We start from the raw sequence: 14,443 nt of genomic DNA, 5'->3' as shown, positions 1-14,443 counted from the left end.
CGCTGCTGCAAGGCCTGACTCTTGGGAGAAAGAGACGGAGGCCGCTGCATGTCGTGGGACGACGGATGGGCCAGCGAATTGTGCAGAGGGAAACTCAGGAGGGAGGTAGGGGGAAGACCGACAGGCTCGCAAGCTGGGACGACCCCGGCGTCGACCTTCTCGAACAACCACAACTTCACCAGTCGAGCATGTCCCCATTCCCGATGAAGAGGAAAGCTAGCGTGCATGTCAGGCGGAGCAGACGCGTGGCCGTGCCGGGCCTGCACCCGACCGACGCCTGTTCGGCCTGTCGAAGCCGCTGTGAAGTGGGAGGACCACGGGCTGGGCAGGAGGTCGAGTGGTCGACGTTGTTGCGGTTTCCCAATTGCTGCGTGCAGAATTTCTCCCTTCACCTCGCAATCTCGCACTTTCTGTCTGCAGCAGAGCAGCCTGGCAGGTCGCAGACGACGCTGAATGGTCGGTCTGTCTCTCTGTCGGTCGGTTGTGCGGGCGGTGCGGACACCAGTTGACAGGGATGGTGAAACAAGACGCACGAGGGGGTTTGACACTGCAAGCAGTCGAAGGACTGCAAGGAGAAGTCTGAAGTGGTGGTGGTGGTGTTCCTCCCCCCCTTCCCCTTTCCGAGCGAGCGCAGCATCCTGACACGGCTACGCGGGAACATCAGACACACTCTGGAACCAACGACAACCTGCGCAGAACAACCATGGCCGCTGCTACCTTGCCTTACCTGACTGAGCCACAGCACAGCACAGCAGAGCACAACCATTCGTCCGCGGCGAACGCTGTAAACTCCGATGATGTGTCCCAACCCGCTGGAACATGCATCCCGAGGGGCGCCAATTGACGCCAACCAGACGACCAGACGACCAAACGACCATCTCACTTATCACTCCGTCCGCGACTGACGACGACGGGGGCGTTCGTTTGACGCAGCCTCCTAAAAGTGGTGACACACCGACCGTCCCTTCACCGTCCGCTGTGCCGCCAGAGCCGCAACAGCGTCACCTCTCACTGGTCCCAGAGGCCAGAGGGCCAGCGCAGATCCCGTTCGCGCCGTTGGCGGCTCCGGAGTGTCGGAGACAGTAGTATTCCCATTTGGGGGTCTGCGTTGCGTACGAATGCTTTTCGCCCCGGGCCTCCAGCTCCCTCTCTCGAACCTGTCTCACGCGCTCATGGATTGCGCAATGGAAGGGGAAGGATTGTAAGCCTCCCGCTCCCGTAAAAGCTTCATCGGAGCCGACTGAGCCGAACCGCCGCCGCACCCGATGCACTTGGTCCCTCGATGCAGCGATCGCCACGACAATCCGGAGCCACCGAGCCGGTGTGAGCAACCCGCGGCCAGCAATATTGGAAATAAAAGCGAAAATAAGAAAATAAAGAGGCAAGCAAGGGCCAAAAGCGGAAGTGGCCCGTCGTCATCCACCTGTTTACCTTCGTCCAAACCCGCCTACCCAAGCTAAGCCCCTCCCATGCCCGATGCCGAGATCCGACGGCCGGGATGTGGCGTCGTCCGGGTCCCCAGAGAGCCCCAAATTCCCGGCGCTAAAGCGTCCAGACAGGAGACAAGACAGCTCACTAATAAAGTGTCGGTGACGACGGAGGCGCGGCAACCTCCGCTTGGCCGCAATCTCTGCTGCCAAATGGGCCTCTCGTGTTTGGCTGTCGTCGTATTTCCATGACTGACAAAATAAAAAACCAACCTCGGAGTGGGCTGCACGGAGGAAGAAGAACATTACTTAAAAATGAGGAGACAAATCCACTCTGCTAACGGTGCAGACCGCGGCACCGAGATCGTACCGTAACACTGCGATTAAGCGTGGTCGCATTTTTGTGCAATGCAAAGCCCACCCGAGTCCCCGACTCATACACTCATTCGTTCTTTTCCCGCTCACTTTTGCTGACCCAGAAAAAAGCTGACCCAGTAGAAAAGGAGAAAAAGGCCGATTTTACGATGGGGGTCCTTTTTCCTGCAGGAGATCTCCAGAATTAAAATCCTTCGACCGATTGTGACTGTAACGGCATTTCTCCCTTTCCCCTTGGCCCGTGCATCGTCGGACTTTGCTCCTAGTGTACCTCGTTCACGTGATGGTCTCCCCTGTTCTTGTCCGATGAGGTTCCGCTGGGTCCACCCCGTCCACCCCGTCCGGGCAACGACCGCAGGCCGGATTATCCTGCCCCGCTCCCGAATCGGCCCAACTCCGACTGGCTTACACCCACCACCCTCACAACCATCATCTTGAACCAATCAATACGTCGTTCCAAGACCTCTTCGCAGCACAAACGACACGTAACGCCACGCGCATATCACTCGCCCGACTGCTGAGGCTGGCTGACAAGACCCGGGACTAGATTACGCCGTTGCGTATGCGTGCGAGTCGACGCTGCCTAGGTACAACGTACAATTGGGACAAGGAAGAGCAGACATAACCCGAGAGATGAACACTGGAGTAACCGTTCTCAGTACTGAAAAGAAGACGAAAGTCTTCATAGAAGAGCGCAAGAACAGCTGGTAACCATGCTTGGATATCGTGGCCTGTTACCTTGTCTGCATGGGTGGTCAGCCCGGATCTGTCTCATTGGGCGGCACGCCACCTAAATGATCCTTCCTGCATTCAAGGGCAAAGAAATGACTGCAAGTCGGACAGCCTTGCGGCGCATGCATCCAGGCAGCCGTGTGACAACCCGGATAGAGAGTCTCACCGTAAGCGTAGATAAAAAGAAGCGAGCCTCAGACATCATGCACCCATCTCTCCCGGTCGTCATATTGAACTTGATCACTTTCGCTTTCACAAACCGAATACCTCGTGATAACCACTTACACCCCGTCAAGATGGACACCATCGACTACGTTGCTCTAGACCTCTGGTACGTCCCCCCTCACGCACCGCCAAAGATGTCAACGCCATGCTGACCCCGCTCACAGCCCGGCCTACTCCGTAAGTATCACCCCCCAAACCCACGGCGTGACCCCGTGCTCACACCGCGCAAGACCTTCTTCGGCGCAATGGGCTGCGCCGTCGCCATCATCTTCTCCGTCTTCGGCGCCGCCTACGGCACGGCCAAGTCCTCCGGCGCCATCTTCCACAGCGGCGTCCTGCGCCCGGACCGCCTGATGCAGAACATCATCTGCCCCATCATGGCCCAGATCCTCTCCATCTACGGCCTCGTCGTCGCCGTCATCATCTCCGGCCGCCTCAACAAGAGGGGCCTGGCCCTGCACAACGGGTTTCTGTTCCTGGCCGCCGGCCTCAGCGTCGGCATGTGCGGTCTCGCGGCGGGCTTTGCGATTGGTGTCATTGGAGACTCGGGAGGTGAGTTTAGTAGTCGCCTGGTTTTGTCATGTCTGTTAATGAGCCATTCAGTGAGGGCGAGCACGCAACAGCCGCGTCTCTATGTCGGCATGATCCTCATCCTCATCTTTGCCGAGGTTTTGGGTCTTTACGGTACCATCATCGGCATCATGCTTGTATCCAACGCTGTCAACGACTGTCAATTCGGCCCATAAGACAGTTTCTCACTAGGCTTGCGAGTAATGGAAGGAAATCATGCCGTAAACGACGTGTCTCTTGGAAACTTAATCGATTGAACGCCGGGTATTGCAGCCATCACGCTCTCATGCAAGGGTACCATACATGTACAAAAGATACGCTCTGATTGGCCCCCACCCATCTATATCTTCCACTCGTTCAGGTTGTCCTGTGGCGTGACAAAAGGCTCATTAACCCTCTTGATGGCGAACTCACTGCATAGGATGCTACATGTTGTTAGTAAGTAACGCAGGAAACCCCCGAGAATGAGACTTACCATGCAGACGCCACCAACGAATCCAACTCTGTAATCATGGCTTCCCTCTTAGCCCCGCTGACGAGGCCCTTGCTGATCTGCACTTGAAGCTCGCGGATCCTCTTGCTCGTGCCGACGCCGGCCTGCTCAAGCACCCTCTTGCCAAGACAGTCGGAATGGAACGAGTGCTGGCAGGGGAACACAAAAAACTGCCGGCTAAGCAGTGGCAGCCCGCACACGTAGCACTTCTCGCCCGGTTCGACAATAGCGTACCGGTGGTCGAGCGCGGCAATGTCAATCTTGATGTTTGTTGCCGTCTGCGACGACTCATCCATCTCCTTCTTCAACGCATCGATGTTGCGGCCGTAGTCCTCAAGCGCCGTACAGATCTCCTCCTTGAAATCGTCGATGACTACAAAGTCGGGGAAGAAAGGGATGAGATCTTCAATCTTGAGCAGTTCACACCGCTTCAAAAAGTCAATCGCCGTCTTGATGCCGTTTGATTGAGATATCACTTTGCGGGCTACTGCAAGCCACAGCTTCTTCCGCAACGGCGCATCGTTCATGGGTCTGTCTGCAATCACCGACGCCAGGTCCACCTCGTTGTGCGACAGCGCCAGGTCGACGGCTTGCAGGTACTGGCCCATGCTAGTGTAGATGTGCACGCAAGAAAGCGTCCGGTGATGCTGGATGCACAGACGAAGTGCAAAGTCCGGATCGTAGTTGGGCTCGGGCCCCTGAGACTCGAGATATGACAGCAGGCCAGCCTCATCCTTGGAGCTGTGCGAGGCATACATCGAAATTAGCGTGTTATGCACTGCCGAGTCCTTGGAACTGAGCTGGATAATGACGTATTGGAGGTACCGAATGGCCTGGTTCTGCAGCAAGCTGCCCTCGAAGTTGCGGTTGTACTCTAGCAGCGCCGGGATGAGCTTTCGCGGCTTGAGGTCCGAATGCCGCATCAGGATCTCGACTAGCTCCGTCGCGACGTGCGTCATGAGCACCGTGCTGTGCCGGTAGAAGACCTCCGGATCGGTCTGCTTCTTGAGAACCTTCAGCACCTCGTCCCACCGCTCGCGCTGGACCCAGTATGACAAGACGTAGTTGTAGTCATTGATGGCATTTGCGAAATGCAGAAGCTCCTGCTCCCGGCCGTGACTGCTGATGACGTCGTAAACTGTCCGGCGATCGAGATCTGACTTGTACTTGTTCACGAATTCCTGGAACTCGCTCTCGACGGCTCGAAGTTGCTCCCTAGACTGTGCCGGGTTGAGGCCGTCCGCCAGCTCTGCTTGCGTGATGATGGTGTCGTCCAGAGAGTTCAGCTTCGCCATAAAGATCTCCACGAGCCAGCTGGCAATCATGATCCGCTGCATGACCGCAGCTTTCTTCAGAGTGGCCAGCTTAGCCAGGAGGTACTTTCGCAGAGCGTCGGGCTCACCAGTGTCGATGAATGTCAGAGCCACCTCCTCGAACGGCTTATTGCTGCGGCCGTACACTGCTGCCGCGTCCATGAACTGCCGCTTCTTGACGAGGTAGTCACCATAAGCAGTGGCTACCGTTTCCCTCTGGAGTGGCGTCTTGGCATGTTGCAAGGCCGCGTCGAACTGTTGTAGTTGAAGCATAATCTGCCAGATATTTCGGTCCTCTTCATTGACGACAACCTCAAAGATCTCCTGGCTGGTGAACATCCAGAAAGTATTCTTCTGCAGGTCGACACACAGGCTCACTGCCTTTTGACCGGGCTCCAACACCGTTTGGTCATACACAACCTGCCCAGTCAATCGGTTCGTAGCAACCACACGACCGCCAATCAGATTAACAATGTGCCATTGCGTCAGCACAATCGCCTCAATAAATTCCGCTGTCATATTACGTCTGCCTGGCCCCTCGGACGAGCCAAGCTGTGACCGAGGCAGCATGCTGGACTCAGCAAAAATCTTGCTGCCTTCCGCGCTGGATGCGAGCTGCCCGTGGAACACACCTTGTGCCGAGAGCCACGCGTAGGCTCTCTCGTGTGCCTCATCCTCATACGGGTTCTGGTCAGGAGGGTCCGGTGAGACAACCAACGCGGACACGGCCGCACCAGACGAGCGTGACAGCTCGTGGATCGTGGGCTGCTCCGACTCAAACAGCTTGGTGTAGATGGAACCTCCGCTATCATGGCCGCTGCCGACCTTGCCAGCCAGATGGAACAGTCGGCTCTGCGTTGCAATCAGAACCCGCCGCATGTCTGGCCGGCCGGGGAGGGTTTCGGCCCAAAGGCCCGTGATGGGTCCATCCGGCAGCTTGTGCAGGTTCTTGAGCTTGATGTCTTTCTTATAAAACTCCGAGGTCGTCTCAATGAATGCCTCGTAGATGTTTCCGTCGGATGCACCGAGGAGGATCTCCCGGGTCGAAGCGGTCGGCAGCGAAGGGTTCCAGGCGACGCTCTCGATTGAGACCCCACGCAGGCGGGCGAGGGCTCGAGGATGCTTGTGTTGGGAGTGGAGGTAGTAGTTCTCCCCGAGCGCCGTGCATATCAAGAGATGTGAAGCTGTCGGGTCGAGAAACATGCGGCGAATGACGCCAATTTCGGCGGGTTTCTTGGGTAGGTCGATGTCTGTCAAACTGCTGGTCAGCTATAGGAGCCTGCATCGTACGGCTTTGAAGTGACGCACCATCAATGTCTTCGGGCCTGTTCAAGTCGATGCGAAGGATGCGCCCGTTTGAGAGCGCCAGAACGAGGACGTTGTTCGCGACTTGGGCGGCGACGAAGTCGGCGGCGATGGAGAACTGCAGCTGGACTCGCTCGACGATGAACATGGGCAACGCGGCGGCGTCGTCCAGGTCGAGCACCCCGTTACCGGCGGCGAAGCCGTCGGACGGATTCAGGGCCATGGTGGTTTGTGGGCGCGGTCATACGGTCATCGTCGCTCGGGGTCGGGTTGGCAAGAGTGCTGGCGAGGTCGCCCGCTGGGTATGCGCATGGAATGCACTCTCTGGAGGCTGGGTGTTGATGCCGATCGGGCGGTCGGTCGCTGTCGGATGGCGCACACCTGGGAGGATGGATGACATAGGCAGGGAGCTCTCTCCTCGGCCCCCACCGCAACCTGGGAGCTTGAGTACGTACCGACACTCGCTGTCTGAGCTCACGACTCTTCCACGTTGATAGCTCCGGGATCAGCCCAACGATATCTTGACTTTACTTTGGGTGCAAACCTTTTCAATAGATTATAATTGTGTCAAGCACCACCTGGCTGAGTTGATTTATTGATCGACGAGCTACGCTACTACTCCCTAGCCCTTACAGCCACGGCTCATCCATCATACACCTATGACCTGTCAACGCAACATCCGGTTTGACCGCCGTGATTCTTTTTAGTCCACCTAAACCCCAGGAGAGTAAAATATGTGAAAGATATGCTAGATGACATCGCTAATATGACCAGCCACTATCCGCCGGTATGAGAACGCGATATATGCAAGATATGAGAATAATTCGTGCTCTGCCGAGTTGTTCGTCACTCGGTCAGAGGGGTTAGAGAATTACGACACCAAACTGCCTCCTCTTCCTCCACACTATGATTCACGAGGCTCGCTCATGCCTCGGATGCGTCCTCGTCAGCCCTTCGCCTGCTGTGGTTGTCCTCTCTCGCCGTATCGTCGGTTTCTGACGCCTCGTCCAGAGAAGTCGGGAAGGTTCTCGCCGGCGGCACCGGCGCATTGAGCGGCTTTCTTCCGACCAACACTCGAGCCTTGACAATCAGCCCGTGAGACTTGATGGGATCCCTTGCCAGACGGGCCATCTCCTTCGCAACGTTATGGCACGCCTCCTTAACCTTGTCTGGCTCCCAGCCCATGTACGTCGTCAACGGCCTCAGGCACTCTGCCTCCAAGCCGTCAATGCAGACAATCAACCACAGCTTGCCCTCGCCCGTCTCGACGTTGATCGGGATCGTGTGTTCTGTAAGTTTGATGTCTGTGAATCCGGCGTCGCTCAACATTTTGGGGTTCATGTGTGATACACCTCTAGCGCGGCCGGCTTTTTGGCCCGCGATCGTGAGGTCCCTCTGCAGCTCGTGTATCTCGGACGAGGGAGGGAATTCTGACAAGAACTTCTTGAAGCCCTGCTGGTCATCCCACTCGAGCAGTTCGATCCAGCCGCCGGGCTTGATGACCTTGTAGGCTTCCTGGTAGATGAAGTTCCAGTCCGTGAACGCCGCCATCATGTGGCGGAAATGCACCAGGTCGAACGAGTTCAGCTCGCGTTCCCACTCCAGCTCGGCGTCGTCCACCTCAAAGAAGCAGTTCATCGGTATTGACGTGGGCGCGATGGCGGAAATGTCGGTGCCGATAACCTCGCAGTTCGGGAACTCGTCCGCCATGCCGATGGCCCACTCGCCGATGCCCGTGCCAATATCCAACACTCTTGTCGGATTCTCCAGCGGCACCGTGCTCAGCTTGCCGTCGAAAACATGTAGGTATACTCGGTGGATCAGGCTCATGCGGCACATTTCCCATTCATCGTTCGGGAGGTGGTAGTGCGGGCCACAGTACCGACGGCCGTTTTCCCATTGATAATCCAGCTCTCGCTCCATGAAGGAGCGCGTTGACGACCTGCGTCTTGTCAGCGATTGTCTCCGAGGCTCTCTGAAATAGGTTTCACTCACATGTCTTGATGGCTCTGGGCCATGCCATAGGGCATCTCGGTCCGGTGCGACTCGCTCGGTCGTGGGTAATGGCTGGGCGCGAACACGGAAAAGTTATCGTCGTCGTCGTCTTCTTCGTCGACCTCCATAATCTCCTCCTCTTGCGAGTTCCAGTCGTCGTCGGCGTCGAGACCGGCCTGGGAGGTCTCTTCGGTGCTCATGATGCTCGTCATCTCGGTCGCAGCGCTCTCGCTCTCGCGCACGCCGCTGGACAGGCCGTCGCTCGAGTGCGAGGCGAGCTCGTCGGTGGTGGACATGCTTGAGGCGCCCTGGGCGGGGTCTTGTTTCGTTCTGGTTCCCTTCCGCTTCTTGGTGCGCCGCTTCTTGGCCATGGGCGGCGGCCGGTACCCGTGTGTCTGTGCCACCCGCTGTTGGAGGTCCTATCGCAGTGCAGAGTGTCGGCGGCGCCGGAAAATCATATCATGGCCCGCGGGGAGAGACGGAGGGGCATGTGCGGTGCGGTTGCGGTGCGGTTCGAGCGGGTGGGCGGACGGGCAAGGCGGGCGTCGATAGTGGTGGTTATTTTGAATAAAGGGGCGGCGGGTGGATTGGGCGGCCCCCAAACGGAAGGGGAGCGGGCGGGCGCGGGCGCTGTCGATTTTTCGACGAACGAATCCGGGCCGTCGGTTGGTTGGTTCTCTACCTAGTTCGGGCTGGCGTGGAATGTGAAGAGAAGCCTTTGAGAGGCGTCGGGTCTTGGCGGCGAAGAAGAACAAAAGGGAGGGAGGAAGCGAGAGAGAGAGAGAGAGAGGGACGGACAGGAAGACGGGCCTTTCTGATGAAAGAGGGAGGAGGGCTTGGGGGACGTTTTGAGGATGGGTAGGTACGGTAGGGATAATCAGGCGATAAGACGCAGCAGCGCAGCGCAGCGCAGCGTAAGGTATCCGTAGAACAGGCACTGGAGCAGGTAAGGTAGGCAAGGTAGGATCAGAACTGAAGGAGGAATGGGCTGGCCCCCGGGGAAAGGTCCTAGTGTGGTGACGGTGGCCAGTGCATGCTGCGCAGGATCCTCAGCGAGCAGCGAGCAGCGAGGACGGGTCCAGGGTGGAGAGCGTCCTTCAAGGGTCCCTTTTGGCTTTTTTGGCTGTTGGACCGTGATGCGCCCGAGGAAGTGGATGCGAGATGGGCGGCGGCATGCGCCGTTGGCTTGCTTGCTTGCCGCACCTCTGCCGTGGACGTGGACATCCATCAATACCACGACTTGAACCACGGGAGCTGCCTCTGGTTGCTGACGGCCATGTCAATAAACGGCATCTTAATGGGGGATGGGGGGAAAGCCAAGGTGTCAGTCATAGGGCATTCGCATTACTAATGCTATGCTGCATGTCTTTCTTTCGTTCGTTCCATGTTTGCGTGTTCCATTAGAATACAACAGCAACAGTCAACAGCTACAACAACGTCGCTTCATCTGCAAGGTCAGTCAATCGTTAGCGTCGTCCAAAACATATTACACGGCACAAAGTGAGGTGAGCTCTGCCAATGACACCGGGCCAGACGACCAATATGCTCCAATATGCTCCAACATGCTGCCCTGTCGTCGCACCCAACACATGCAACAGACGCAGCAGCCCCTCCGTCTGGGCCCCTCGACTGCATGAGAGAAGAGACCAGAAGCCAAGCTGATTCGACTCGACGCACTTGGGACGGCCAACGGGACGAAGCCTACTGCAGTCCGGCGCAGCTTCCCCTATGCACGATGGACTCCTCGCGCCCACAGTTCTCTCTCAAGTGCTACCTTACCTACCTTAACCGAAGAACCAAAGGACCAAAAGGCCCGCCAGCCAAGCATCCGCTCCTGTGGTCCACTGGCTTCCGTCCCACGATAACGGGCTCTTCTTCGCCATCCAAGTCCGAGGACGAGGGAAAAAAAAAAAAGGTAGCCCCTCTCTCCCTCCTCCCCCCGCCGATGCGAGCCCAGAATGTGAACTGTTCAATCCCCCGGTCCCATGGAAAGTCTCCACTACACCTCCGATACTGCAGCGTGGTTGGCCCGGCTGACGGGGGTGGCTGGGCCCGTGTGTGGGTTCTCCGGTTCCCCGCCCACGCTCTGCTGCCCAGCAAACTCCAGTCCCAAGGCACCACACAGCAGCAGATTGTCATTTCACCGGTGCAGCGACTCACCAGCACACCCAACCCAGTCTGAACACTCCAGGGGGCCACGTCTGCCGCGAATATGGTATTCGTCGTCGGGCAAGAGAGGAAAAAGGAGGCAGGACGCCTAACCGAGAGACGAAAGCCGCAAGTCTGTGCCCACCGACGCCGCTGAAGAAAACGGGTCCCCCTTACACTCTTGGCCCTTGGGCATCGAATACCGGGGGGTTCTGTCTCCCCTACGGACACTTGTCGGCGTCGTTTCATTCGTCCGGGCGGCGGAGGCGGACACAGCTCCGATGGGCAAGTGAGCGATCGTCAGGCAAAGCCCGGCCCGGATACCAGCCAGGAGACAGGAGACAGAACCACAGATACGGAGTTAGAAAGCAAACAAAACCGAGGGAGCAATAGCTGTGCCAAAAGTGCGAGTCTCTCCGCCCCTCCTCCTCCAGAAGTCTTCCAGTGATCCCGACCCCCTCCCTCCCCTTGCTGCTGGGTTTAAATGGGAACGCACCCGTCTGCGTGGTTCCCAAAACGAAGCGAATACCGCCCGCATGGGTCGTGGCCAAGGCCTTTCATGCCCTTCTTCCCCCTCCCTCCCTCCAATCGACGACGACGGCACCCACAGGATGAAAAAAGAAAGCCTGATGCGCGCAATCGTGCAAAAAGAGGGGAGGGGGAGCTTAATCAACGAGGGGTCGGAATGGACACCCGGCCAAGGGAGAGTGTGTGAGGCTCGGGTCCCCTTGGGACTTCTGCGCGAAATAAACGTGGTTCCAGCCCTCCTCTGAAGGAAGAGAAAAAGAAAGTACGACTAGCTTCGCCATACGAGGTTTTGCGGCACAGCCAACCCCTCGCCTGTTACACGAGCGCGGCCGACTAGACACAAGCCCATCATCACGTCACTCTTAGCTTGGAGTCGTTTGCTTGATGCCACCTTGCCTCGACAAAAAACCACCGTAGTCAGAACGACGGAGCTGCAAGACGAAGATGGAACCGCTCACGCCATGTCCGAATTCGTAAAATTAGGGTAGCCTCGGACTGCGAACCAAACATCGCGTCCCCGCGGGAGCGTTACTCCATCATTCGAGCCTGCACGAGCCCTCGCTTACGGATCGGCCCCCGGTTCCGACCAACGGCGGCCGTGATCCCAAAGGGGGGGGGGTTCGCGTGGCCCGGCCAGATCCGCGTCTGCACGGTCTGGGTTGACATGAAGTCATAGCTCACATGTTATTCCATCCACATCAGGCCTACTTGCTCCCTCGTCGACACCGTTGACGAATAGGCTCCGGGCGGCAATCGTCTCCGTCGATGCCAGATCGGCATCCGCTAGAACTGGCTGGATGAACCGTCAGTGGGGTACCGAGACCTCCAAACTCCCAACGTTGACTGGTTCGATCAGTAGACGGACACGACGCAAACAGCATGCGAGGGAACACCAGATGAGTGAATCGCTTTGAATTTTCGATCATTCAATCTCTATGATTAACTCCATAGGTACGTTTCCATATGCCTCCTTATCTGCGCCAAAATCATGTGCAATTTGCCATGCAAACCTCGTGCCAGTCCCAGGCGTCGCAAGTCTATAGATTTACATCATAACGAACGGGACGTCTCGTCGTGTACCCTCATGCCCCGTAGCCATGCCGTCCTGTAAGTTTTGAGCTTTTGTTGATGGAGCCTAGGCCCTAACGGCATGGCCGTTTCCGTTGCCGTTGACACCGTCGACAGTCTTCCTCTTCTTGTTCTCAGGCGTAGGCGGCGAGTTGCTGATGGGCTCCTGGTCGCCGGACACGTCCAGGCCCTGGACAACGGGGAACGGCGTAAGGACGTTGGTGATGTCACCCCACCACTCCTCACCAAAGCGACGGTACCAGTTGACCGTGATCTTGAGGCCCTCGGCAAAGCTGGTCTTCTGGTCCCAGCCAAGCTGACGCAGCTTGGTGCCGTCGACAGCGTAGCGGTGGTCGTTGAAGGGGCGGTCGTGGGTGTACTTGACCCAGTTCTTGAACTCCTCCGTCGTGTCGTGGGGGATTCCCATCTCCTTGAGCAGATGGCTGCACAGGTCGATGTTGGAAATCTCATCGTATGAGCCAACGTTGTAGATTTGGCCCATCTGGCCCTTGTGGAGGATGGTGTCGAAAGCATCGGCAGCATCTCCGGCGAACAAGTACCTGCGAGTGGGGCTACCGTCACCGTGGAGGACAACAGGTTGACCACGGTTCAGCAAGCATGAGAACTTGGGAATGATTTCTGTGACAAAGTCAGCTTGAGATGAGATTACGTTGAGCAGTACACTCACTCTCGGGGAACTGGTGGGGCCCGTAGACGTTGTTGCTACGGACGATAATGACGGGAAGCTTAAAGCTCTTCTGGTAGGACTGAACCAGCATCTCGGCGGCAGCCTTGCTGGCAGCGTACGGGTTGGTGGGGGCGAGAATGCTCGTCTCAAGAAGGTCATCGTCATCATCGTTGACCTCACCGTAGACCTCGTCAGTGGAGATGTGGATGAAGCGCTTGATGTTGACGCTCTTGGCACTCTCCAGCAGCACGTGGGTACCGTAGACGTTGGCGTGTGTGAATCCGTAAGAGTTACCGAAGCTCAAATCGACGTGGGACTGAGCGGCGAAGTGGAAGATGGTGTCGATCTTGTACCTCTTCAGGCACTGGACGACTTCGGTGGGGTTGGTAATGTCGCCGTGGACGAAAGTGAAGTTGGACTTCTCGTTCAGTACACGGGTGTTGTTGAGCGACGAGCAGTAGTCCAGCTTGTCGAAGGAGACGATGTTGTAGTGATCAGGGTAAGTGAGAGTGAGATGGCGGACGAGCCAGCAAGCGCTGAGGGATTTGTTAGTGCCGCGGGACGTGATACTGATAAGGCGCAATGCCAAGACCGCAACTTACATGAAGCCTGCACCACCGGTAATCATGATGTTCTTGACATCGGGCAGAGGCTCGAACTTGGTGCTTCCCTTGAGAAGGGGAGCATCCTTCCATACACCGACATCCTCAAAAAACTTGCGGTGGCCGTTGCTGTAGGCTGAATTGGTCAGTTTTGGTGATGGTGATGGAGACATGTCGTTTGGGCGATGCTTACTGGCCTGCTGCCGGTTCTGACCGTTGAGTTGAGTCATTTTGACAGTGGATAAATGTCGTCTCTTGCGATGAAGCTCCGAGAGAGTGTGGGAGGTTGAAGGTTATTTGGTGTCGGGGAAGCTCAAGGAAGGTTTGAGGTTCGTGGTAGGCAGCGAGTCAGTTCGGGCGAGATGTAGCTACAAATACGCAGAGCAAGCTGCCCTTTCAAGGGAGGTGAAGGCTGCCCTAAACTCACTTTAAGCTGGATGCCCACACGCAAGACACGCTCCTCTCGGGGAATTAATCTTACCTCAGATATGGGATATCCCTATCGCTGTCTAGAGCGAGGCCATTGGCGATCTGTGCCCGACCTGTCTCACACCACCCGAGTCGCGCTGAGGCAAGGGATGTTCGGCGTGGGCCACGGTGGTCGGTGGTCGGGGTGGGTTGGGCGGTTCGCAAGACGGGATTCGCTGAGGTCAGCAGGCCAGGTGGGATCGCACTCTCAGCGAATAATGGAAGGGCGCGAAATGGTATGAGGAGGAATTTCAGATGTTCGGCCGAGACTCTGTCGTCAGTCCGTCCGTGGATCTTTGGGTCGAGAATATGCAGACGTGGAGATCGGTGTGGCACGGAGGATGTGAAGGGCGAGAACTGGGCAGCCGGGACACCTGCCACCTTTTTTAAGTCTGCAAGAATGACAGGTCAGAGTTCAGATAGAGAGTCGGCAGGCCGCACGAAGCACAGCACCCTCACGCAAAGCAGGGCTGTCTGCGCAAGTAAAGTACTTGTAGTCTTGCACC

At 57.1% G+C, this 14,443-nt stretch overlaps 4 protein-coding genes across 4 annotated transcripts; 1 reads left to right on the top strand and 3 right to left on the bottom strand.

The window, feature by feature from the left end:
- Positions 1 to 2,830: 2,830 nt before the first annotated feature.
- On the top strand, positions 2,831 to 3,505 carry VMA3 (V-type proton ATPase 16 kDa proteolipid subunit; the record flags this gene model as incomplete). Its single annotated transcript, XM_037316663.1, has 4 exons — positions 2,831 to 2,865; positions 2,924 to 2,936; positions 2,990 to 3,311; positions 3,363 to 3,505. The coding sequence occupies 4 exons, from the start codon at positions 2,831 to 2,833 to the stop codon at positions 3,503 to 3,505; spliced, it is 513 nt and encodes a 170-aa protein (XP_037185559.1).
- A 164-nt stretch (positions 3,506 to 3,669) lies between these two features.
- Positions 3,670 to 6,663, bottom strand: CGCA056_v001402 (Vacuolar protein sorting-associated protein 18-like protein; the record flags this gene model as incomplete). Its single annotated transcript, XM_037316662.1, has 3 exons — positions 3,670 to 3,754; positions 3,805 to 6,385; positions 6,444 to 6,663. The coding sequence occupies 3 exons, from the start codon at positions 6,661 to 6,663 to the stop codon at positions 3,670 to 3,672; spliced, it is 2,886 nt and encodes a 961-aa protein (XP_037185558.1).
- Positions 6,664 to 7,364: 701 nt separating this feature from the next.
- CGCA056_v001401 (Secondary metabolism regulator LAE1) lies at positions 7,365 to 8,806 on the bottom strand (the record flags this gene model as incomplete). The annotated part of the gene is made up of 2 exons (XM_037316661.1): positions 7,365 to 8,382; positions 8,436 to 8,806. The coding sequence occupies 2 exons, from the start codon at positions 8,804 to 8,806 to the stop codon at positions 7,365 to 7,367; spliced, it is 1,389 nt and encodes a 462-aa protein (XP_037185557.1).
- A 3,440-nt stretch (positions 8,807 to 12,246) lies between these two features.
- On the bottom strand, positions 12,247 to 13,699 carry RHM3 (Trifunctional UDP-glucose 4,6-dehydratase/UDP-4-keto-6-deoxy-D-glucose 3,5-epimerase/UDP-4-keto-L-rhamnose-reductase RHM3; the record flags this gene model as incomplete). Its single annotated transcript, XM_037316660.1, has 4 exons — positions 12,247 to 12,818; positions 12,868 to 13,403; positions 13,470 to 13,605; positions 13,663 to 13,699. The coding sequence occupies 4 exons, from the start codon at positions 13,697 to 13,699 to the stop codon at positions 12,247 to 12,249; spliced, it is 1,281 nt and encodes a 426-aa protein (XP_037185555.1).
- Positions 13,700 to 14,443: the final 744 nt, after the last annotated feature.

This window comes from Colletotrichum aenigma, assembly GCF_013390185.1.
Source record: "Colletotrichum aenigma strain Cg56 chromosome Unknown KSG_Cg56_contig01, whole genome shotgun sequence".
Lineage (NCBI taxonomy): Eukaryota > Fungi > Ascomycota > Sordariomycetes > Glomerellales > Glomerellaceae > Colletotrichum > Colletotrichum aenigma.
This window is presented reverse-complemented; position numbering and strand designations above follow the sequence as displayed.